The sequence below is a fragment of the Excalfactoria chinensis genome, chromosome 11 (assembly GCF_039878825.1).
Source record: "Excalfactoria chinensis isolate bCotChi1 chromosome 11, bCotChi1.hap2, whole genome shotgun sequence".
NCBI classification, from domain to species: Eukaryota; Metazoa; Chordata; class Aves; order Galliformes; family Phasianidae; genus Excalfactoria; species Excalfactoria chinensis.
The window spans coordinates 3,207,305-3,233,200 of record NC_092835.1 but is presented as its reverse complement, the minus strand read 5'-3'; the positions used below and the strand labels follow the sequence as shown (position 1 = coordinate 3,233,200).

General features: G+C 40.9%; 1 protein-coding gene across 1 annotated transcript; it reads right to left on the bottom strand.

The window, feature by feature from the left end:
- Positions 1-4,977: 4,977 nt before the first annotated feature.
- Positions 4,978-24,340, bottom strand: MLYCD (malonyl-CoA decarboxylase). Its single transcript, XM_072346831.1, is given in 7 exon segments — positions 4,978-6,621; positions 15,499-15,648; positions 16,156-16,312; positions 17,718-17,830; positions 23,558-24,108; positions 24,111-24,211; positions 24,213-24,340. Coding segments are annotated over 7 exon segments (1,734 nt in total). The 3' UTR covers positions 4,978-6,087.
- Positions 24,341-25,896: the final 1,556 nt, after the last annotated feature.

The window sequence follows — 25,896 nt, the reverse complement described above, 5'->3', positions numbered from 1 at the left end:
TCCTGTGGTATTGCCTTGTTGGAGCCCACATCCCATCTGACTTGCTTCCTTTGCTGCTCTGGGAGATGCTTTTCTCACAGTGAGCAGGTTTGGCTCAAACTGTTCAAATGCCAAGGAGTTCTTTGGAGCACTGCCATGTATTAGGGGATATATCAGTTATTTTACTCCTTACAGCCATTGAGCTGAAAGGACTAAGAGGGGGTAATGGTTGAGAAGCAGTGTGGGTGGGTAGCAGATGAAGGGAAGAGAGTGGGCAAGCAAGTTTTCAGGGCGTATGGCATCCCACACTCATAAACTTAAGTAAAGGTTTAAGGTAACATCTTTACGCCCAGTTGAAACTGCCCTTCTAACACGATACTCCGGTGTTGCCATTCTCAGTTTTACGGCTCACCTGTATGATCCTGAGAGCGCGTGGGAAGCAACATACAGATGGGGAATAATAGAAATTAATTACTCCGTTAACGTAAGTGGATGAAATGCAGGCCCTATTGAAATTAATATCAAAGCACTTTCAACCAAGGGCAGGACTTCACTTACGGGATGTACCCTGGCACAAAGCCAGCGTCGGGGGCAGCTCCAAGCGGCTGTGCTGGCAGTGATGGAGTATGGGCACGGTCTGGTTTTTTCAGCTTCCTTATTCCTATTAACACATGCAAATGATGTGCATTTCTTTGTCCTTTTCGCTCCAGCAGCCTCAGTTAACTTGCTGTTAACATAGATTTTATTGCATCTTTTGAATTGGAGAGAGGAAAAAAAAAAAAGAAAAACAAGCAGTGATGGAGGGATATGAAGAATAGCAAAGTAACAAAGCACATATACTGAACCTATCTTATCCTTACAGTAAGAACCTGATTAGAAGTAGTGGACTAAAATGTACAGCATGAAAGCATCCAAATAGCAGAGGGGTTTGTAAACTCATGAATAAGTTTGTCAGATAACTCTCTGCTGTGTTGCATTTTTAGCTGTATCCTTGTAAGTGTTCCAGAACAGTGGCCTTTGCCATATTCCACAGCTACGTTCTGAACATGTTTATCAGACATATGCCATTCAGTGGTGGTTGTTAAATGCTCTATCCGTAAACCATTATGCTCTCCTATATTGAAGTTTCACTGCAACAGGCAGCTGTTTGACAGAGAATAAACTCCTGGGGACAGCAGCAAATCAAATTAAATATATCTCTACAGAGCTATCATAGGGGGTTGCATGGCTTGATAGGCTGCATCAAGAGCAATAAGTACACAAAGGAAGAGCAAACCTGAGATAAATCAAGATAGACCAAATGAGCAAGCAGACAGACAAATCATTATGGGCTCCCTGAAAGTCATTAGGAGTTCTAGCATTCATTTCAATAGGAGCTGTATTTCAGCTATCTGTCTGCACAGGAAGTTTTTAATCCTATAAGAGTCAGAGAGATTATCTAATTGCTGCCCTCTTCCCTTTCACTTTTATAAGCTTAGCTGTGGGAAATGATACTGCTAATAATTAAATGTGCTGAGAAAAATACTTGTGCAACAACACAACAATGAAGATTGGGTTCACTTCCTTTTATAGCATTTGTTTTCCTCGTGTAAACCTTTAAACACCTAGAGTTTAGTAGTGGCACTTCAAGCAGCACCAAATCCTTACATCCTTCAATACACTGAAGCTTTCTTCAACTTATTTTCTACCCCAAACCTGTTCTCTCAATACTCCCTTTCTCAGCCACTCCTTTCAACTTGGCCATACTCAAATCCTCAGTATACTTTTTCAGAAGGAAATGAATGATAAGTCCATGCAGAAGTTAGAACAACCTTGTTCTGCTTTAAAAGCATGCAAGCCTACATTATTCATGCTGTTGTTAATATTCCTTCTCACCTTACAGTTCACAGGTTCCTGATTAAACTGTGTAACCATGGCCTGCCACAACAGCTTGTTTTGTTTTTACTGTTTTTCTGAGTAACCTTATCTTAATCGAGTTCGTAACAAAATCCACGGAGAAATACAGTTATGCTGCTCTGACTCACAAAGTAATTTCTTATATTCAAATATTACCTTTGTTTTTCCACAATCGCTTTGTCAAGCATCTCTCTAAAGGCTGCCTGGGAAAAGGTAGGAGAGAAACAGTGGCCAGCTGTTCACTGTTAACAACTTCTGTGCAAGAAAAGGCTCTGCAGCAGTTGTCCTACTTCCCCCACAGCAGCCCCAACACCCAGTGACACGCAGCCCATGACAAAGTCTGCCACTGTCAAATTAAAAATAGGCTTTATGTTATGCCATAAATGAAGCATAGAGCTTCAGATATTCAATATGGGATTAAAGACCTCCAATGTAACACACATTTGGGACACAGAGATGTTTGAACTTTGTTCAGAACTCAAAAGGTGTTTGTTGTTCCAATTAAAAGTTTATCCTTTCACTGAAGCTGATCTGTTAACATAATTTTCACGAACATGATTCCTTGTTCCTTTCCTTCTAGAGAAAATAATACTAAAATCAGGTAACTGTTCCAGGGAAGTTTCCTCATCACGAAGCTGAAGAATCAAACTACCATTACCTTAGTCCATTTATTCTACTAAACCTTTGTGCTTATTTCCACAGAAGCAACAGGAGACGTATTTTTGTAGGTTGTGAAAGTCTAAAGTAAAAGCCTGCAGTGAAATACAGAGAAAGTTTGTCTGATGCAAGAAGCACTTACTGCTTTCCTCTAGCAGGGCTATGTGATAGCTCAGCATGGGCAAATGATCTGAATATCCTCAGCTGGGGCATTATTTGGTCTCTCATTACCTCTCCAGGACGTGGTAGAACACAGTTCCTGTGGAACTCCATACAAGTTGTACCAATAGGCACCTCTGTCTGGTGAGAAGAAAAATTGTGTAAGTTGATCATAAAACAAGCATAAGTGACAAAGTAACAGCATTTCTATTGATTTGCTTTCAAAAGGGGGATGCAGCTGTGAAACTGTCGTGCTTTTATATGCTGCACCTAGCACCACATCAGCTGTCACGGCTTATTGAGGATGTGAGCCACTCAACACAGGCACTGCATTCCTCCTCCCTGTGCTTTGAGGGGCTTAAAGAACCTCTGATTGAAAGTCGAGTCCTACAGGCAGCACCATGTAACAGTCCAGATAGCCCAGGTGTTGTGTTGCTGGTTACAGCACACTGTGACCCACAGTGACATCCATTTCAACAGTACTGGTTAAAAACCTGCACTCAAAATCACTGCCCTGTGCTGAAACTCGCAGGTTGCCCTGTTCCAATGGGAAAATACAATTAGCAGTGGGAGGGCAGCTGAAAGGGCAGTGTGTAAGCCAGTGGTAGAAAGCTGCAACATTACCAAGCTTTTCTCTTTTTTAAATGTCTCGTTTCAGAACTAAGCAATGGAAGAAGAGACAGTTTTTAAGCTATTACCCTTTTATTCATGCCATTTCCCCCCCTCTCCTAAGACATATCTATGGGTGCTGTGTGACAGCTATCAATACCATTGCTCACAGCTTAAGCACCTTTGATACCAATTAGAAAAACAGAGAAATCAGAAAAAGGCAAATGCATTTGTTAGCTTTTTATCCGAAGAGCAATTTACAGAAGGGTAAATTCACTAATGATTTCAGCTGTGACACTTCAAAGTGAAACACTGTGCAGCGTTAACATACTCTAATCTGTCTTAAAACATATTGAACTACGTGGCTGTAGCACCAGGAAGAATGACTTAGGGACCGTTGTACTTCAGCTCCTAAAAGGACAGGCAGTTACCTCACCATTACGAGCATGCTTTTAAAAACTGGAGTAACACTTCTTGCATGTTGTGTAGGGGGAAAAAATTGGCCGCCTCTTGTCTTTCTGAGCTGTGAAGGTTCACTTTGTACAATAAAAACCTTCCCTAATGACATGCTTATTACCCTAAGAAGTAGTACAGATGGTGTGTATTCTCTCTTCAGCACTGTTCGTGCTAAGATCACTCTTTAGAAGCTGGAAATGCAAGCACTGTTAGACTCTCAAGAGCCGATGACCAAGGAAAGAAAACTAACAGCAATTAACAGCTGGTGGCTTTTATGAGCAGGCGCTGTCCCACCTTCATCCTCAACTGATATTTCTGCATTTGAAGTTGTACTAAAAACTCAATACAGAAGTCACGGTAGGACTTTGGCCTCCCATTGCTAGCTTATCAATGTAACAGATGAAGTGACCTCAGAAAGCAAAACGCATCCAATAACCAAATCCATACCCACAGCTGAGGAGGAAATAACTCTGCAGGTGCTACAGTTCTGATGGAGAACAGATGCCATACAATAAATGCGCCCATCCGTAATAGCTCCTGTAAGATGCCAGTCATCTTTGTCTGTAACCTGCTGCTCGGCCCCACATCTCCAACAACTTCAAACAGCTCCTGACTAAATCAAGCTGACTGCTAAAGCACAAAGTTGACCAGTAAGTCAGAGAAAAGTGGCATACACATAAGTTAGAGAGGTAGACCTGTTCACAACATGCCAACCAAGCGGCATCGGTAAGCAGCTGAGCAGTCAGCCCTGCAACCACAGGGTACAAAACGCCATTAGAATTTGAGAGGAACTCATGGCTGCTTTCACATAACAAAATGACAGGATCTATTTTTCTGATTTTAAAAGTGACGGGAAGAAAAGGAGTTATGCAAGCTTCCCTTAAGCTGAGATACATGCATAATGCAAGTGGTAACACAATGTTAACAAGGTTTGGTTTTCTTCCTGGTAAGAGAATATCACTGCAAGTTACTGAATGTTTAACACTTAGGTCTGAGTCCTCCAGCTCTGAAAACAATGAAGGCAACTTTGCATAGGACAGCTGATGATCAGCTGTCATATTAAAATGCTTCATTCTCATGGCAACAAAAGACAGTGGTGTGATCAGACAGAGAGAAAATTGGGCACTAGAGAACAGCATCAGTTTCTGCTGAGATTATGGTCTTACTTCTCTGGTGATACGGCCATGAAGAAAGGCTGCCAAGGGAAGCAGGGTCCACACTGAAATACACAAGACATGATTTAATGAGAAAGTTTATTGGTTTACAGAGCACACCGACCTCTTCGTTAAAACAGCTCTTTATCAGCTCTTTTATTTCAGCACTTCCTTCTTGCTCATTATACTTCAGCAGAAAAAAGTGCAGTTATAACACTACGTACCTGCTTCCCTGAGAAGCCCTGATTTCCAAGAACATAAGCCTTTTCAATGCTCCAATAAAGCAAAAGGTTCAGTGCAAATTTTAGTGGTTTTACCTTAAATTGTCTGGGGGAGAAAAAGACAAAGGCATTGCTGAAATAAAACTGTGCACTACAGTTTTGCTAATATATTTGACCAAAGAAATTTACCTTTTGGCACAAGAACTGGTGGGTTCTCACCAAGCAAACCAAAACAATGATTTAATTTGCTACATTCTGTTGGTAGGCAGGCAGTGCAGCGACTCCCAGGAAAGCAGGGCACACTCTAGGGCCAGAACTCCCAACATCTCCCCCCTTCCTCCTTCTTTTCCACAGCTTTTATTGCTAGGTGTACACCATACAATATATTCCTCTGGCCAGTTTGGGTCAGCTGTTCTGCTTCTGTCCTCTCCCAGCTTCCTGCACACCTGCAGCCTGCTTGCTGGCAGGGCAGCACAAGAAGCTGAAATGTTCTTGGCTCTGTGTAAGCACTGCTCAGCAGCAACTACAATCCTATCGATACCATTGTACCAAAATCCAACACACACCATTATATAAGCTTCTATGAAGAAAATCAACTCTTTCCCAGCCAAAACCATGTCATTTATACACGTTTATTACCAACAGAATAATAGTATGGAAATTACTTCAGCCATACAAGTTACCATTGGATTGTAATTGTTTGAGAGAATTTGCTCGCTCCTTAATACATACCTCCAATTCATTTGTACACAACAGATGTCTAGTACTTCAAGTGATTCAACTGCAACAAATCAGGCTTTGAATATATGGCAATGCAAGCAAGACAGCTGATAATTTAGATAATTTTGTACCCTGCTGTGCTTAGTAAATTTGTTTTATAAGGGATGATCACATTCAAATACAGACACTGCAAAATATGACAGCTCTTTATAAGTGAAAAACACTTGTCCTTAGTTTTAAAGTTTGCTATTCTGCTGGAACTGCGACACCAAGGAAAGAACCTGCTCTGAGGCTTTGATGGCTTTTGTCCCCAGATAGGCTGCACTGTTACTGGCCGTATCCTCCAAGAAATACCGGTAGTTCACCATCATGCCACAGGCAGCAGCAATGCCCCGAGGGCTCGTGTCTGCCATCCAGTTTATCCGCCACAACACGGAGCCATTCTGAAGGTGAAAGTTTGCTACTGGGTTCAGTGCATAGCCACGGTGTTTCTCCCCATACAAATACCAGGCACACAGTCTCATAAGTGGCAAATGGAGCGTGTTGACTAGTTTATCTGATCGCACCCATTCGTTGTTATTTAAGAGCTTCTTTAGTGTTTCAGTTGTACGGTCTCCTGTGATCTGAGACAGTTCTTGGCGTTCTGATTCTGTAAAAAGTTCATTCTTTTCCAGTTCTTTTGTCTGCGAGGAGAGGAGACCAACGAGCCATTTTGTGAAGCCGGGGATAGGCGACAGAGTAGAAAAAGTTTTTATCTGAGGAAGTTCTTTCTGCAGACAAAAGGAAAGTAAAAAAAACCCTCATGAGTTCCATCATGACTGACAACGAGAAGACGAAGGGTTCTGAAAATGAACCAACAACCAAGTCCCAAGAAACACTGGATCACTGAACCACCAAAGTTGGAAAAGACCTCCAAGATCATCCAGTCCAACCATCCACCTGTCACCAATATTCCCCACTCAACCACATCCTTTTTAGACATCAAGTTAGCCCTGCTGAAGGAGTGGGGAGAAAGACAAGGAGCAGAATGAAGTCACGGCTGTAACAAAACAATCACTGTGTTTTAATTACTGATCATAAAGGAAAGTGTGCTAAGAATAGACATTTATCAGCATTACAGAAGCATCTGAATGTCAACAGCAAATTGTCTTTAAATGACTACAAAACACATTTTCTTCTACTTTAAGCACTTCCCAGATAACCATTAAAAAGTCATCATCACTGAGATGCTATCTCACACAGGCAAATGTTAATGGAATGCGTGCTGCTGGGGTGTTCAGACTGCACCTGCACTGCTGCATCTTCAGGTACTGCTGTGCTCCACACCACACTGCTGTCTACATCCTGTTTCATGAGGGTACAGAAGCCAGGGAAGGCAGACCTGTGGCATATCCCCATTACAAATGGGAACACTAAGACACACAACATTATAATAGCCTCAATAACTGAACTAATACCCTGATAGCTATTTACCATATTTTATATTTTTCCTACTTATACGAGGCTTCCCAAACAGCTCGCTGCTCTTCTGCAGGTTTCTGGTGTTACGATACACCCAGCCCAGTTCAGTTTTGTGAGTTATGGGTACATAAATGAACTAACCTTGCTAGCTCCCCTTATCTGAAGTTCATTAAATAGTAACAAATATGCAAGTCACAGTTCCTTTGGGACCAGGCAGAAGCAAGACAGGTAGACAGAAGACACAAAGAAACATCCCTTTTCATCTCTTTGGAGGACTGGATAGAACAATAAGCAAATTATTTAAGAAAAACACTCATTTCAGTATCATATTGAACAAAATGGCCATTTCTGTAACCAAGCAAGCCAATGAGTTCCTGACCAGGTCATAGTCTCAATTACTCCAGCTACCATAGTCCGACAGTGCAATACCACTGATGCATTGATCTCCTGTAACATTTTCAAGTCTCCCACTCAAGGACATAATATTTTATTTTTAAGAGTCGTTCTGAAGCATAAGTGTGCAGAGAATACAGCATTTGTAAAACAGAACAGTTTATTTTGGCTGTGCTCTTACTGCAGATGGTGGCCAGGGAGAGTATGGATATAACAAGTAACTTTTAATTCAAGAAAATATTCCTTCAGTATTTTCTCCTACATCTTCAGAAAGATTCCTCTGCTTTTGAGAAAAGGAGCAATGATCACACTGATCTTAAAAAACAAATTGGGGGGGCAGGAAAAGGGCAAAAGAAAACAGAACAAAGCAACTCCATACCAGTTAAAAAACCTTCCCTTCCCAGCCCCAAGCTAAATATTTCCCCAGGGATATAAAGACCCTTTCATCCATAAATCAGTTCATTATAACTTTAAAGAAATTCGTACATAGAACCAAATGAATCTTCTTTTAATCTCCTTTTATCCATCTCCATGCAGTGTATCTCAATTAAGGAGTATGCCTAATCACATCCAGGATCCACTGTTCTCTATAGCAGCAGGATCTTAATTAGTATGGTAAAGGAGAATTATGTTCAGGTGCTCCCTTATCAGCTGCACTTCCTTTGGTTTAACACTTGCTCCCACCCTGAGGACAACACTACTAGCACAAAAACGTTGCTGTACAGGATACACAGAAAGATGTCCCAGGACTACATTTTTAAGTGCTACTGGAAAAATACATCAAGATATTTGTCCCTGGAGAAGGGAGCCAAATAACTTTCAGTTTCGTCAAGATGCTAATGAGCAGCACTACTCATTACCTTCATTTATTCACACACAGCTGAAAGCTGACCACTGGTGGGTGGCTATTCTGTGCATGGCCCATAGCTTAACTGCTGATCAGGACACTGCTGGCAAGTAACCAGACCTTCTGCATGTCAGCACTTTGCAGCTGGACAGATTTTTGCCCAGAAGGGAGGGTTATGTATCCCTTCTGAAGATTCAGTGGCCCAGTGCCCACCTGCCTGTCCATGCAGTAGTGATGGATGACAACTCAGCAACTGTCTGCACCTGCAAATGAATCTGAAGGCATGGAAACAAAAAAAAAAACTAAAACCCATGAAGTGAGATACCCATCTTACATCAGCATCTTTAAGCAGCAGCAAGGTTTCCCCACAATAAGTACTGGATTTCAAAATGGAGGTTTTTCTTTTTCAATGTTTTCATTCTCTGCTGGGATTTGAAGTTCATCTTTACTCCACAGCACTGAGAACACAAGAGATGGGGATAAAGCGGCAGAAGTGTTCGAATTAATGAACTACCACAGGGAAATCTGAGATGTGCTGCCAGAGGGAGTACAGATGTCACTCTTGTGCAGCAGGGAGTGGGAAAAGGAAAAATCAAAACAGTTGTTAGAGGCTATTTTCCTCTAGATAGGAATTCAAGGAATACAGGATGTCTTTCTTTTTGACCCAAAGATGGGATTATATTCCTTAAAATGTTCACCTTTTGTTTTTCCTGATGATGCTACCTCATCCTATCAAAGTGCCTTTGGGAACACACTGCTTAGGTCTCATTCATGAATTCTGCACAGATGTTTAGGGTTAAAACCTGACAGGGGAAGACAGAAAGTACTGTTGAAATGCAGGAAGCAGAAATTGTTCTTTCAGGTACAAGGAAAAGCTGATTGGTCCAAGAGAAAACAGTGCTGACCAAAAAGCAACGTCCAGAAGTCTTCTACACTGTATCTGCTGAAAAAAATGCGCTATTTGAAATCACTGTTTCCCTGCTGAACACAGCTAGCAGGTTCTCGCACAGAAGCTGAGCCATTCTCAATCTCCTATAAGGTAACAGTGCTGATCTCACCTCCCAGCACACAGAGCTGAAGGAGTAACAACACACCATCCACAGTGACTAAAGAACAAACAATCCCTTCCCATTACTGTGTATTAATAGTAACCACTGCAAAGTTGCTAATTAAGTACAGTCATTTTGCTTTCTTGTGATGTTGTCAGCTCCTTGTTTATCACTCACGTCCAGGAGCGACTTCCTCAACAAGTACAACCCAAAATATTCATCACAAATTTAGTAATTTCTGTTCTATTAATAAGTACCAAATGGGAAATAATGTTGTTTTGTTGTTTTTTTTTTTTCTTTTTACACTTCCTACAATAGATAAGGCATCAGAAAGTGACCCCATTTTGAAGCTGAGTACAGACTGCTACATATCTGATAATTGCTCGAGTTTAGGAGCTTATCTGAAGCAGCCACTTCTTGTAGAAAAATAAATAGATGCAATGAAATGTGCACATTTATGTTGTAGCTAAATTGATGTGCTAGTTTCTAAGGCTATTGATGGAGATCCATCAATGTTTATTTTCTTGTCAGTAGCCCACACGCTATTAAGAAGCAGCTGCTCATTTTGTTTTGGGGTAGATTTTTGGGTTTGGTTGTCTTTTACTTGTGTTGTTTCCCAATTTATCTGTATCTCTGTCTTGCACTGCGAAAGCTGTAAGTCCAAGGTCACATTCTTCATCAGTGAAAGTAAAGCCTGTTTTGGAAATTATTATCTCCCCAGGTCACCTAAATCAAATTAAGGTAGCAATTATCAACGGCCCAACCAGAAAGCTAAAACCTCTCACCAATTGTTAAGTGTTCCATCAAGTCACACAGTAGCAATCAGTTTTCTCCCCCAAATGCCACAGGCTGTAAAATTGAGAGTAGTTTTCTCAAAGGCTTCACCAGTTATCTGTGTTTGTCATCTGCAGTCTGAATTGCTACCATGTGCCTTTAGTTGAGCAACAGACCACTTAGAGAAGCTACAAACACATTCAGAATTAAATGCCTGTCTAATGAGAAATCTCTGTCTCTCTCCACGTTCACCAGCACCTATCAGCTTGCTAGAAAGGCATCTGCCTGTTTGCCAGAACCCACTTTTTTTCCTCAGCTAGTTTTTGGAATTGCTTCAGAATCCAGGTCATTTCCAGGAGCACACCTAAACTTAAGTTCTTCACTCCCTACTTTATACACGCTAATATGACCCAGAATGCATAGGTAGCCTATTCTCACTTCTGAACAGGTAGAACTGGGACCATGGTCATATCACTGCACTAGAGAACTCAGCTTGCTGCTTACCCCAAAGTAATCCAAAAAGGGCATACTTAGATAACAACAGAAGCTGGTTTACAAAACCTTTCCAAGTTATTTGTGTAGCAAACTTTTGTTGACAGTTGCCCTTGTCCATCACCCAAGCTCCCTCTGTGAGATTCTACAGTCTTGTTCTACCCATCCCCTTTACACAGTTCTATTACAATTCCTGTGGCAAATACCAAATCACAACAACCAAGGCAGAGATTAAAGATTCAAGCTGCCAGCTCTGAGCATACGAAGAGACAAAACCAAGGATCCATTTCTGTGACTGAACTTCACACAGTTCTCCATCTGCTTAAATTATTGCAAGACTCAGAGCAGTGGCCATTAACTTCTATATAGAGCCTCAAACTAACTATGCTTAACACTGAGGGCTGTAACCTTCATGAGAGCCTCAACTGCAGCAGTTTTCCTAATGGTCCTAATAAAAACATACAATAAATATTCTCATTAGGGAATCTATAACTGATGCTCCTTGACAGTGAGAAGTGCCACCCTGCATGTGTAGCATGTATGCAACCAGTTCAGAAGAATCAGCAAGATTTCTTAACATTAACTTCTATCTAAGTTGCCCATTAATGAGACTTCCTTTTCAAAAACCTGGTCATGACAGAATTTATAGGCATAACTTCCATTTTTTCATATTTTATTATCAGTTTAATTTAAGATGGTCTCTGGAGCACTCAGCCATTTAGCAATGCCTTGAACAGGGAGTTTACTGCAAAATAACACAAAGGTGAAAGGAAAAAAATGTTCTTACTGGAATCCTCAGCTGTTTTAGACAAAGGCAGGTAGCAGCTTAATGAGATGAAATTTCTGACATTATCGAGATCCTCTTGCTAAGATTACCACCAAGTCAACTCGGCACTACTGTTACACCATTTATCCCCTTTCAAGTGACTACAACGCTACTCCAAAGAATTACATCTCATCTGAATGTAGGCAACCTTGCAAAGCCCTTTACTTACATCTGACCAGAAAGAAAGAGTGCACATTTGTGCAGTTGAAGGCACTGAAGAGGGCTTTCAGAATGCTGGGAGAAGAGCTAAAACAGGTTGCCAAGAGCAATACTGAAGAGAGCAAGAAGTGGGAAGAAGAGAAGATTCTGGCACCAAAACACATTATGAAGCCACATTCTTCATAGGGAAACAGCCCGGGATTATCATTTCTCTGACTCATCACAGACCTACAATGATACCCCAACAAAGTCTGTTATCAGAAGAAAAAAGAAAGAATGTTTTAGAGAGAAAACATGCAGGTTGTTATAGTTTTAAAACAGCCTTAACGTGGCTGTTTGATAAAATGACTATTTCCAACAGATTGGGGCATTAAGCCCATTTTACCTCACAAGTTACAGCACCAAAATAATCATGCCTTCGTGTGCTTGTAAGTGGTGCTTAAAGTGGTTTTGGATTAAATTTCATCTTTTCACTCCAGCTCTCACAAAAATGATATGACTTGCTATCTACCTAGGAGAAAGGCTTTATTTTGCTGTCCGAGCTTTACAAGATTGTCATAAAGTATGATCAAATGAAAAGATCTCTGGAAAAAGAAATGAAATATATTATAACTTCAGATTTCTGTATCTGCTGTCTTCATATCCATTCAGCAGAGAAACAGATCCACAGTGAGTGCGAGGTGAAGCTGTCTGTCCCCCCCACACCAACAAAGCAAACCAAAGCCATGCTTTGATTTTGAATCAGAAATGTGCTGAAGAGTAAATAAATAATCCTTTCTTGTACTACATTCCCATCATTAGAACAGCCACAGTAACTGGGTGGGCTTTGGATTTCATATGACTGCAAGACTGCAGATCTGTTCAATTGAAAAAATATAAATAAAAATAAATTATCTCAACTTCCCAGGAACATGTTAGAAAGATGACTGTATGAAGCTGTTCAGAAGGCAAAAAGTGACTGATGAGCAACATACATCACAGAACAAAACCTTGATATAGAATAATACCTTATTTTGTTCGTTGCTATTGAAAATAAATGTGGCTGAATAAGTTCATACCGCATCACAAAGATGGACCTTATCACCACAGGGTTTAAAATATTAACTCATCTTAGGTTTGATTTCTTAAACTTAAAAAAAATAATTCCTTTGCATTTCTAATTACACACACCCTGTACACTCTGCTAATAGACACAACAAATGACTGACTCTGGTTTTCCAAATTCAGTGTCAAAACTCATCTTCTTTATTTTCTTCACTTACTACAAGGAATGGTTTTTGCTTATGAAATCTGACTCAAGAGTAACAAGCAAAAGCCTAGAAATCCCAATCAAATAATGAGAGACAACAGTGCTAGATGATCATGTATGCCTTGAAAAGATACAGAAGGGCTGGAGGTGCAAAGTGAATGTGTACAACGTGCACGAAAAGTCAAAGCGTCCGTGCAGTGTAAATATGTTTGATAACAAATAGAAGAAAACACATGGAAGCATTATTTACTACAATATCAATCTTACTATTTTCCTTTTGTAAGTCCTATGATAAACAAGAAGGTAACAAAAAGTCATTGAAATCTTTGTCTTTCAGATGTATTTTGAAAAACAGACAACTGTTGTGCTGACTGAAAATTCTATCTTAGATGATTTAAAAAAAACATAAAATCTGGAGGAAAATATTTCTACACACTCCCTCTTCAGCACTAGCTTCATTCTTACAGCATCTTCCTGCTTTTTAAGTAGATTGATGGCTATTAAGTGTACTGGGTGAGAAAATAATGGCAGGGGTGACTTACTGCCTGAGTGTGAAGTCTGCCAGGCAATTAACATTTTCAGATGTAAGACAAAATTAGGAACAGTGAAATTTAACTTTAATAAAGGTCTGATCTAAAGGGAAAAATCTGACCTGTAAATAAAAGCTGGTTTTCACAGATTATTAAAGCTCAAGTCAGACTGCACGAACAGATCGTGTCTTTAACTTCCTGAAATAGTGCACTCTGCTCCACCTCATAAATTCTCACCTGCAGTCAGCTTAATCATTTCAGACTGACTGAAGGATGTCTATAAGAAGACTATCTGGCCTTGTTCTGAAGAGATGAGGAGATCCAGAATTCCAGCAACACAACAACAGTTACCTTCTGTATCCACATCTACACTATATCCATGCAGTATGAAATACAGTTCCAGCAAAAGGGATAAGAAATAAGAGTAAAGAAAACAATAGCTGTTCCTGAATCACAAGACAGTAGCCTGTTTCAGATGTTAAAGGCATCTCAGCCAAACTGCTTTTTATTCATTATGTATTTGATGAACACTGGAAGAGGGTTGCATTTCATAATGCTGAAATGTAGAAATTTTGTCTTAATTATAAATAAGAAAGCAATTATTCTGTTGGGCACATTGAATTTCTGAACTTGCACCTCTGTTATCTAAGTATGATATGTCTATTTTCCTTTGTAACTCACTCATAATTTTTTCAATGTTGTAAGCAATTTAGCGATGGACAAATACATTGTCAATGGGGTTATATTATGAGAGCAACTCAATTATCCAGAAATAATTTCAGATTTGAAAGCAGATAACTGCATGAATTTATCCCAGCTTCCCCTCAGTCAAGATCAGGCAGATGGCACAGCCTAATTACACCTGGACTAACTGCACGTTAGACAATTAATCTAAAAGCTGTTTTGAAAGCAAGAAGCAACAAAATTCAGCCAAAATAGCCATTAAGATAAAAAAAACCCAGCACAACAAAATCTTCAGGGCAGCCAGCTCTGATCCAGTACTTGACTAGTCCATCATTCTGTAGTAGCAGAAATTTGGTGCATCCAATTTTGAGTTACTTTTAATCAATAGAACTGAAGTAGTAAATCACAGACAATTTTCCAAACGTTCTTAGTAATCCACATGTTGGAACAACTAATAAAAACATAGGCACTGATCATTACTTTGAAGTAGTAACTTTGTTAGTAATTTAAATATTAAAGGCTCTTCAATGAAATAATGTACTTAACACAGAAAACTGACTTTCTCTTTCACAGCACTTTGTGTAAGTTAATTCCTTTCTCCTGTTGCTGGGAAGAAGGCTCCAGTAGAAATTAGTAGTCCTAAAGCTGCTAACAATAACCTTACAGCATGCCACGATATTACATAAATTCCTAGAACTGATTTGCATAAATTAATTTATTTCTGGTACTTGCAAGAGCTAAAGACATTTTCCTTCCTATACTGTAAGAAACATCTATGCAGAGACATAAATATATGTATAGGGCTTGGATGGGAGTATCACTACATTGACTCAACTGAGGGACAGCAGTGAATCATAGAATACACATGTCAAAATAAAGCTAAACCATATCTATGCTCAACAAAGAGTGCAGTTGGGATTCTTAAGCAACCCATGCATATGGTTTGGCAGATTGAATAATTCAACCAGCACATGTCAACTACATGGCAGTAACTACACCCAACAGCAGAAAGCATTCATCCAACTCTTAACCAGATTTTCAAAGGCTGACCTGGTAAATTAAAAGCGTAGCTGAAGACCTAACAGACCCCACCTTGAAAAATGAGACAAAATGGAAACTAAAACAGCAATGTGAAGTGAGCACATTGGCCAAGCAGTACCTTACATGCACCCTGCACACCTACCTGTAGCTCCTTTACCACGCGTTTGATGAGGTAAGTCCCAAGTTCCACCCCCTGCAGTCCTTGCTGAGTCAAACTGATTGAGTAGAAAATTGCTGTTGTAATTTTGTCTGCATCTTCTGCTTCTAGAGGTTCCACTTCTTTCACTATGGCCTGGGAACGTAAGAACAAAACACAATATTAAAATAGTAATTAACACTAATAACATACAAAGAAGCCTTTCTTCTTAACTTTCAAATACGTTAACATGTTTCTCACGGAGAATAATGAATAAAGCAGTGGGAAAACAACAAAAATCCAATCAAGACACAAAGGCTGTTTATTCATTAGCAAGTATGTGGGTAATAATGGTAACGGGTTCAACATTTTTAGAAACAACTGTTAACTACTGCTTGTAGGTTTTAATTTTGCTTACTGTATTTTCTTATTTATGTCTTACCTTTACTTACTGCTTTTGAATTTGAACAAAACTCCCACATTTTTGTTTACATAACAGGAACAATACTCAGAAAATCCCTATATTTAAGAGGAAAGTCATCTCATCTCTTTACAAATGAAACAAAACCACATATTCCCAGACTGTTAAAAATTAGAGCTTTTAGAGAGTACACGCTGCAATTTAAGCACTCTGCTGTGGACTGAATGTATCAATGACTGTACCTGGATGCTGCTGGAGATATCACTGGTTAAGGCAACATGCAAGACTATCAACGGTTCTCCTGGGATTGCACAGTGAGAAAAAAAGTAGCATCTTCTATATGACCCCACTCGACGCTTCATATCAACCCAGTTTCTAACAGGATGCACAGCTTCAGAACTCAATGAAGAAAAAGAAACATTTGTTGTTTCATTTAAAGAATGCAGTTGCCAGTCCTACAAACTCAGTACTTTTGGCACTGATATCAGTAACAGAACTCCCAGATTAAAAAAGGAGAACCAGGCTGTGATTTGAAAAAGTAAAATCCATCATCAAATTGTGACAAAGTCAATTGTAAAGGTCTACTGCATACCAATCCTGTGGTGTTCTTTGGGATATACTTATGAGATCTCACACCTTCTGCTTACTGCAGGAGACCCAACTCAGGTGACTAAACCACGGAATGAGTCTTTACATGCCTCTAAGGAATTCATTTTCCCAAATTTCAAAGTAGAGATAACATGAGCATCTTCATAACATACCTCAGAATTTTCATAGGAAATTGAGAAAGGGATTTCCAATCATAACATTGTCTGCTAAACATCATTAAATGTTTAGGCTGATGGACACCTTAAAGCATTTCTGCTTTTCTACTTCAGCCCATTCTAAAACATATTTGCCACCAATACAAACATGCACTAACAGTGCACCACCAATGCACTAACAGTGTCACTTGTTCAGCTTGTGTAAGATCTCTTTTCTTTGCCTCATCCACATTTAAGTCATGTACTTTCACAACTTTCTTTAGAGATTCATTTTTCAAGCTTTTCATATAACAGAGCACCACACAATTTAATTTTTATTCAACAACCTTCAACTTCATCACTATAATTTTGAGTATTTGACAGAAAGTCAAAAAATAAATGTTGTAGATTTAAAGGAATGCTTATTAAAAAAAACACCATGCTCTCTTCACATAGAGTTTACACAACTTCTGCACACCTCAACAGTTCCAACCACGAAAGGGAGCCTCACTACCTGAGAAGTAAAACATGTTCTTGAGTACTGGCACTCCATCACACTTAAATACTTATTCTCCTCCAACATTGATTGCTATGACTGCTGGGGCAGACTGAGGGGAGAAGGTGGAAGTGGTGCTGGAGGTAGCAGTGGCAGCAGCACCTGTGGGGAAAAAGGGAGTGCAAGAAGGAAGTGTAGTGGGAGTCTGGGTGTGCAGGAAAAGTAACAGCACCACTAGGTGCTGCTGGGGAAAAAGTGAGAAGGATGCATGGAAACTCATTTGCTAGAAAAGACAGCAGTTTATTCACGTAGTATATGAGCAAAAAGTGGGGCAACAACCCCCTTTTCTTTACTTCAAAACTGTAGTATATTTTTGCACATATTATTGTATATATATTGCATATATGTGCATTCTTAACTGAGTTAAATGTAACTGTTCCTAAACTAACACCTAGCCTAAGATTAAGGACTGGAAAAGTGCTTATCTTGAGAATGGTGCATCTGTGCAATCACAAGCATTTCATTGCCATTACACCAATGAGAATCAGGAAGTTTTAACACTTACTCACTGATTTTCTGGAGTACTTCACAAGGTGATTGCCATGTCACCCGCTCCAAATTTAGGAATCCTGTTGAAAACCACTCTGAGAGCATGTTCTTTAGAACACCACTCATCTCCTGCAAACAGGAAACAAAAACAAAAGGAAAAAATAAGCCAGGGAAGAACACAAACATGAGAAAAAACAACCCTGATCATTAGGAACTACAACACTGGGAAGCTCAAGGAAAACAATGCACATACTCAAGATCAAAGGCATAGCAGCTCAGCTTTCCACACACAGGACTAAAACAATGAAAGTGTTAACCGGGAAAATGAATTTACTGTCAGTACTAAACTGCAAACAGGGAAACCAACGTTAATGCAAAACACCATAGGGAGAAAGCAGACAATAAGTAGAAGCATTTGAGAAATCTTGACAGTAAAGCATCAGTTGCATAGATGCTCAGATACATTCATTTAAATAGCAAGAAGCAAATCATGGGAAACTTGATGAAAATAAGGATTTGAAATTCAATCTAATTTTCTACCTCTGTATCCTCTCTGAGTATTCAAGATGTTCATGCCTTGAAGATTACTGTAGCAGATTCAATAGCAGTGGAGTGGCACGTGCCCACTCGGGATAACGAAATGGGAAACGCACACCTTGGAACACAATGCAACATCACCATAGGCTTTACAGAACTCTTTTAACTTTAGTATAAATGTGAACATTTTTCAGCAAGAGAAACAAAAGCAGCAGCATAAGACTGCAAAGCTCAAAAATGGCAGCAGACTTGGAACAGTATGATACCAAAATTAAAGTCAACTGTAATAGCAAATACTTTCAGAAGCATTCATCATCATAATGAATTTTATATTCCACACTAATTTCCTGCTGCCTATTTTATTAAAGATTTTCCTAACTGAAATTCTTTATTTGAGTTTGCAAAGTCTTCTTTAACTCAGCACAGCATGAATATCCCTTAAAGAGATTGCAAAGTTATTTTTCTTTCTTATATTTGCTCTGCATATAGGACACAGCGTGATGTCAGCACCAACTTATCAACAGGCTGAAAAGAACTGTAGGCTTAGCTGAAACTAACTTCATAACCATTCATTTAAAACCAAAAGCTGCTCACTTTCTATTCAGCCCTTTATCAAATAGGCACTGCTGTAGATACAAAACACATAGACATAAAATTATGCTCTGATGCATGTTAGCTTGCTACATCTAGCTAAAATAACAGGAAAAAAAAGTAGAAATCCATCTAGAAATTAACACTTCCTACTTAAAACATTTTTACCAGAGCTTAGCTGTAGCCTCACTACTTTCCTATGGAAGCAAAACTAGTCCCCAAAACTGAAACAGAGCATAAGTAACATAGATTTTGTTGGCCAAAGCTGGTTTCAGCACTTCAGTGAGGTCCTCAAAGAACTAATATTTTCAAACCCAGACTATGCTTGCAGCCAACTGAGATTAGATATCTTAATTTGCCCCAGGTCTTCCTGCCAGAATTAAATGTACTCTTCCCACGAAAACTCATAAAGCAAAGTTGGTGCTATTGACCACAGTTGTAAACTTTGCAAGGTAAACTCATCACAAATCCTGGCTCTGCACCACATAGAAAACAGACAAATGTTCCTAACAGAAGAGTTTGGGTTTTTCCTTTTCACTCCATCTCACTTCAGATTTACTAATTTGTGTTGGTGAATTACAGAAGCTTCTGTTTGGCACATCATTTTGCCTATGCAGGTGAACCACCTGGAAGAAAACTACCATTCATCTGCATAGAACAATTCTGTTGCACTCAAAGATTTAATGCTGTCTTTCTATGTTATTTTTCAGTTACATTCTCAAAAATATAAGAAGAGCTTGCTTACTGAAGCATAAATTGATGCATACTGCAAATACTGAAAATGTCAATTGTGTTGTTCCAAACACAGGGAATATCCATAAACTCTTCCATAAGGTCACATCAGCAAATCTGTGTATATTATTTCTTTATTGGTCTTTCTCAGCAGAGCTGCCTTTATGTTATAGAACATTGTTGCTGGATGAGCTGAAAGTCTTTTGTCAAACTATTCTTCCACCTGCACTTGTACCACAAGGCTGTATATGCTAGTAAAAAGTGAGCAGGAAACTGAAATAACGTACTTCAAATTCACCTTCACGTTCATTTGTAAGGTAAGCAAAACTGGAAGACAACAGAAGCTGCGGAATGCAAGTCCCCAGCACGTAGATAAAACATACGTGGATGCCTGCAACACATCCCTCTGAAGACTTGAGAGAATGGAGAAAACCCATCCTGCTAACAGACACATCTAACCTACACTAGCAAAACTGTTTGGACAATTCTTCTAGGCCACCAAAGAAGCAGCAGGTAGAGCAGGCAGCAGAGCTCCAAACAGCCTGAGTAGCTACAGCTTCAAGAAGGGCTCCTTCAGGAAGCTATGCAGGAACTGAGCAGTGCAGCAGAGCAGGTACCAGCCCACAGCCTCCACAAAGACAGCGAATCAATAACAGTTTTAATGGGAGAAGCTGAATTCCCTTCTTTTTTTACAGTATGCTTTTTCATATGATGGTGTGAGTGCCCTCAGCAAGTGTACTCTGACTCTTGTTCCTTCTGGCTCTAAGGATTCCCTTGTGAATCCTTGTTTCTGCCCAGCTCTGAAGTTTATAAAAAACAGCCGTATATCATTTTAGTCAAACATCCTTCATTGTAGCAATGATCTCCCCATATATCTCAAGGTTGTTTTGTTTTCTTTTGTAAGGGCACAACACAAGCCAGTAAATTAAGCCACAGTTGTCAGAGTCAACACAGACAGAATCCTATAGCTCTCTTGTCACCCACCTGCTTTTTGGACAACCAATACCATTTCAAGCTGCAGTCTAGTAGCTAGAAGGGAAAATGCTGATGCTGCACCCTGCTGTCATTGAGTCCCCCACAGGTGTGGGAGAAAGGCAGCTGTGCTATATGGAAACTCACAAGTTGAAAACACAGAATGAGATGCATTTTGCCTCTTGAAGCAGCTATGGGTTTAGCAAGCACATTCTTTGGATGGACTATGAAAAATTACCAGCTATACTTTGGCTTCTATTGGCTATGTATGATAAGCTGTGATTTTGTTAAAAGACAGAAAAATAGAGGCTTTCTGATCTTCATATCAGGTCACTGTTGAGCAACAGATGGGAAAACCCTTATGAAAAGGGTATTAAGAGAACCTGCCTGTGATGAGGAAATTACCTCAATGAGGAAACAACTTCACCACCTCTACAGGTTACTTACCATAACATATTGAAGGAACACCAAATATCAACGCTTTATAAACCAGTATCTAACAGCCCAAGCTGTTTGCGTGCTGATCCATTTTGAGGAAATACAGATAGTTTATATTCATACCACACAGCGGTGGGTAATCCTTGTTTCAATAGGACTTTCAAGATGCAAAGTAAAAATCTAAGGACTGTCTTAAGAAATGTTTCAGACCAGACAGAACCCAAAAGCCAGTAGGCAGAGTTCTATAATTCTCTTCCATCATAACCATCTATTTCATTTTATTCCCATATTTGGTTTTCAGTGCATTCACAAACAGCTATTATAAAATTCTTTTACCAGTTTTTCTTTTATGTATGGCAGAACTTAAATCCACAGTAACTAGAAGTGCCTACAGGGGCCTTCAGACAGGTAAACACCAAACACTTCTTTCTTCCTTAGGAAAACTTTTCACTTCCAGTTATTTCTCTAGATAAGGGCTTCTTAGATCTTTAAGGGAAACTGTTTCAATATTTAGAGTGCCAAAGAGCAACTGTTTCATACAAGTGAGCAGATAACCTAATCCATTGGGAACCCTTGTCAATGAGGCTGCTGCTATTTCATGGAAACAGCTAACTTCAGGTCCTCGTACAGGTTGCTGTAAGAGGAAAGAACACTCAATTACAGAGAATTCTTTTATTTCCAGCAGACCAATACAAGGGCAACAAGTCTGCAGATATGCCTCAACTACTGCTTAATTGGGGAACCAGGTTTGCTTATAAATCAATTTGACAAAAATTCTTCCTTTTCCATTATCTTTTTTGCCAGCAACTTGTACTTTCAACTTTCTTTTTCCTAAATCATATGGAAAGGTGAATATCTTAAACGCAGTAGGTCAGTTATTTGCTACCTGGAATAGTATTATGAATTCTTCACTAGCACCTGTATTTCAAATGTTGGGACTGGGGAAACAAGCAAAACATGACTCACAGGAAGGAGAAGCTGAGTTTGAGAAAGAAGTAATACAGCTGAGAGTGTTCTGCACTGTAATGAGGGGAGCTGAACTCAAAAAGAAACCCAAAAAAAAGGATTTCAGCAAATTTCACTCTGTGTACTACAAGGGAGCTCATCAGAAAACAAACTCATTTCTAAAATCACCATAAAACTTCACATAAACCTTCCTTTGGTGGAAGGAAGGGCACACGAAGGACATGAAAAAGGAGAAAATTCAAACAGCATCACAAAAGATAACTGTGCCCAACTACACCCTATCTTTCCAAACTATGCCTTCTGTGCCAGTACTGACTTTTAGCCATGGTCAGCATAACATTGTCCACAAGGCCTATGAAAATAACAGCTGAGTCATACATAATGGAGAAGTAAATCCACCTCTGGGACAAGAAACAGAGAAACACTTTCATTCGCAATATGCCCTGCAGCTTTTTTGGAGGACCTCTAGGAGAGAAGGCTGTATAGCTTCAGCTGAAGATGATGCTGCACTAGCATGCAGCACTTCACCTATTTTGGTAATGATTAAGGAACACTGAAACCAAAGCAAACATTTAAAATACTGAGCAAGACACTCAGTTCAAATGCAAGACAACCTTTCCCAAATACCCCAGGAAGAAGGAAATAACACAGTTGCAGTCCTCACTGCTGTAAAAAATGAATTAGAATGACTTATATGAAACTCCAAATTGAAAAGAAACAGCATCCAGAGTAAATTCTCACAGGCAAAACATACAGAAAGCCAAGGCAAACCAGGGCTGCTTCAAGCTTCCCTAGCTGTGTGCTATTTACTTTGCTCTCGTTTTAGAACACATTCCATTTGAACAACAGAACTGATGAACAACAGCAAAAAAGACCACAAGGACAGGCCTGAGCACACAAAGAAACCCAATGTTCCAAAAAATGCTTTGAGAAGACATAACAGAATGCCTACAAGAGCCTTTTTATTGAAGCTTCTGTTCCACAGATACCGTTTTCCTACTTTCAAGTGGGTTATGTTTGACGTCACACTGTATTTTTTTGATGTGTGTTTTACAAAATTCCATTGTGCTAATTCTGCAGATTTGGTCTGTTGTTACTTGAGATGATCCAACTAGAGGCAGAGCGTTACCAACTGTCACCACATTGGCAATATGCAAGGACCATACAGTTTTTCTAGCAAACTTAGCAACTCAGCACTGACTTTATCAAACTTAATTTGGATCTGAACACTGAGAGGTTTTAGAATCACAGATTGATTCAGGTTGGAAAGGACCTCAAAGTTCACCAAGTCACCATCTCCTGCAGCAGACAGAGTTGCCAAGCACTAAATCAGGCACCCAGTCAGGCTGCCCATCGCCCTATCCAATGTGGTTTTGAGTTGCCTAACTCACTGTCCTTCTCTCAAACGGAATCTTTGCATTATGGCCTGACAGCCCTGCCACCACCTGCTGCTGTCACAGACAGGAGTTGTGCCTCTACACATCACTTCTGCAAGATTCTGACAGCCACATCTTCAGCTGCACTGCGTCACTGTGTCAGTGCCACCCCATCACAGACACCCGGCAGTGAGCCACGGCCCGGCCACACACACCTGACTGCCTTGTAGGCCCCCGCCCTCACCTTGACGTGAGGCCCATCCACCGCCTTGCTCGCCAGCCCCTCCACCAGGTCTCCCCTCAGCTCTACCAGGAAGCGCAGCCCGCCCTCCAGGCGGCCCAGGTGCTGGAACAGCCCCCGGTACCGCGGGTTCAGATAGTAGCGCAGCCGGTCCTCGGCCTGCAGCAAGGCTCCCAGCTCCCTCTGCTGCTCCCGGGCCTGCAACACTTTGGCGCTGAACTCCGCCACCCTCCCGTGGTCCACGCCGAAGTCGCGGGCCAGGCGGGTGAGGAGCTCAGCGCGGGGCGGCCCGGCCAGGCCGCGGTAATACCGCATGAACTCCGCGCTGCGCAGCTCCGCCGGGGGCGGCGCCTTCTCTTTGGTCTCGTAGGGCGGCAGCGGCGGCACGGAGCGGCTCAGCAGCTCCTCCATGCTTACGTCTGAGGTACCACCGCAGCTCGCCGTGCCCCGACACGGACCGGCCGGCAGCGAGACACGGAGCAACCCCCGCGGCACCGCCCGGAGCTCGCTCAGGAGGAGCCGTGAACGCAAACACGGAACCAGGCGACTCATCCTTCCAGCCGGGCCAGGCCGCGGCGCCGCCCTCGGAGAGGCAGCGAGCGCGCTGATTGGCTGGCACCGCGGAGCCGCCAATCAGAAGCGAAACGTGGCGTAGAGCGGTTCCTTCACGGGCGCTGCCGGCCGCCCTTCCGTGCGCGGAGCGTTTATCTTCCTCAGTGCGCGTTTCTTCAAGCGTTGGCTGTGAGACCCAGTGATTCCTGGGTCGTTCTCAGCTGTCACTGCCATTCCCTACTCACTGCCTCTTAGCCTGAGGTGCAGGCTGAGCAGGCGCTGGGTAAAGCTCCACACTGAGCCCTTGGCCCTGACACAGAGGCAATGTGAGTAAAGATGTTATTTCCCAGTCCCGACAAGGTGGGGCCAGGCCTTATGACATCGACTCAGTCTGCAATAAGTCCAGGAAGTTGCACAAATTTGATGGTGTAATCTGATGACACGGTCCTGCAAGCAGCGTGCACTTTGGAGCCCGTAGGTGAGCAAAGCTGTAACATCCATGCTCTCTGGTTGCTGCAGATCCAGACTTACAAAGATGAATTCTTTTCTTATTGACACCCCACGTACTCTATGCTTACTGTTGTTACATGCCCATTACACCAAGCAAAGTACACAGGTCAGAGAGATGAACATCGAGCAGCAGTTGTCTCTGCTTTGGGAGTCATAAGGAGTTATCGATTCTCTGCAGCTGAAGTAAGAACTGAGAACAGAACCAGGCCATCACCGCCACCGAATAGAGCGATGTGGAAACAGCACTACTGCTGCTGTGTTATCAGCTAATTAAAAATTTCTAGAACAATGTTAGAGCTCCTGGGGACAAAATAAAACCAAACCAAAAGAAAACCCAGCAATGTCAGCAGTGTAGCACTGGGAACTGCGGGTCATAAGATAAGCTTGGAAACCCTGAAGGGAGGGAAACATGACTCAGAAGCATTAGAATATATGAAAAATAGCTTTAAAAAAAAAATTCAGTTCCACAGGCAATGAATTACATTTCCAAAGTTCCCTTAACAACTTTGTAACTTCGTTTGCAGCAAAAGTAAAAACTCAAAAGTTGGCCGGTTAGTCCCTCTCCACCTCTGAAGCCTGTGGAAACCGGCTTCTGTGTCAGGTCCACATACTAACATGGGTGATGACTTTCACCGTGTAACATGATGACATGTGAACGTGCAGTGTTAGAAACAGCACTGCTGCAGTTTTAAATGGCTGTTAGTTAAACAACTAACATTTCTTAGATACATGTTCATGTAATAAATCACTTTACAAGCCATGATGCAGATTTGGTCAATGAAAGCCTAAAATCAGTGTCAGAAGCCTACATGAGCCTAGACGGTCTATCTGGTAAATGCACATCAGCTCTGAAAGCAGCATTATAAAATGGTTGCTTCTGACTCAGCCAAAAAACCTAAATGCTTGTGAACATAGCAAGACTTCTCTCCTAAGGGTCTTGGGAGCTTGTGTAACTGTGAATAAATAAAATTGAAGCATTAAGGAGCTTACAAAAATGTAAGGAAGCCTTATGCACCCGTTCAGTTTCTGCATGATTCAGTGATTGCTGGAAACTTCAAGAAGCTCAAGAACAAAATGCAGGAGGGGATGGAAGCTGAAGACTTAGTACCTTCCAGGAAACAGATAGCATTTCTCAGATCAAGAACGGCGTTTCTGGCTTTTAGAAGTCCTACACAGAAATCCTTTTTATTCTTTTATTTGACAGTCCTCTCAGATTGGCTTTGGTTATTATTCTTAAAATAACACAGTTGTCTTGCGTAAGCCACAGGCCATAAAAACTA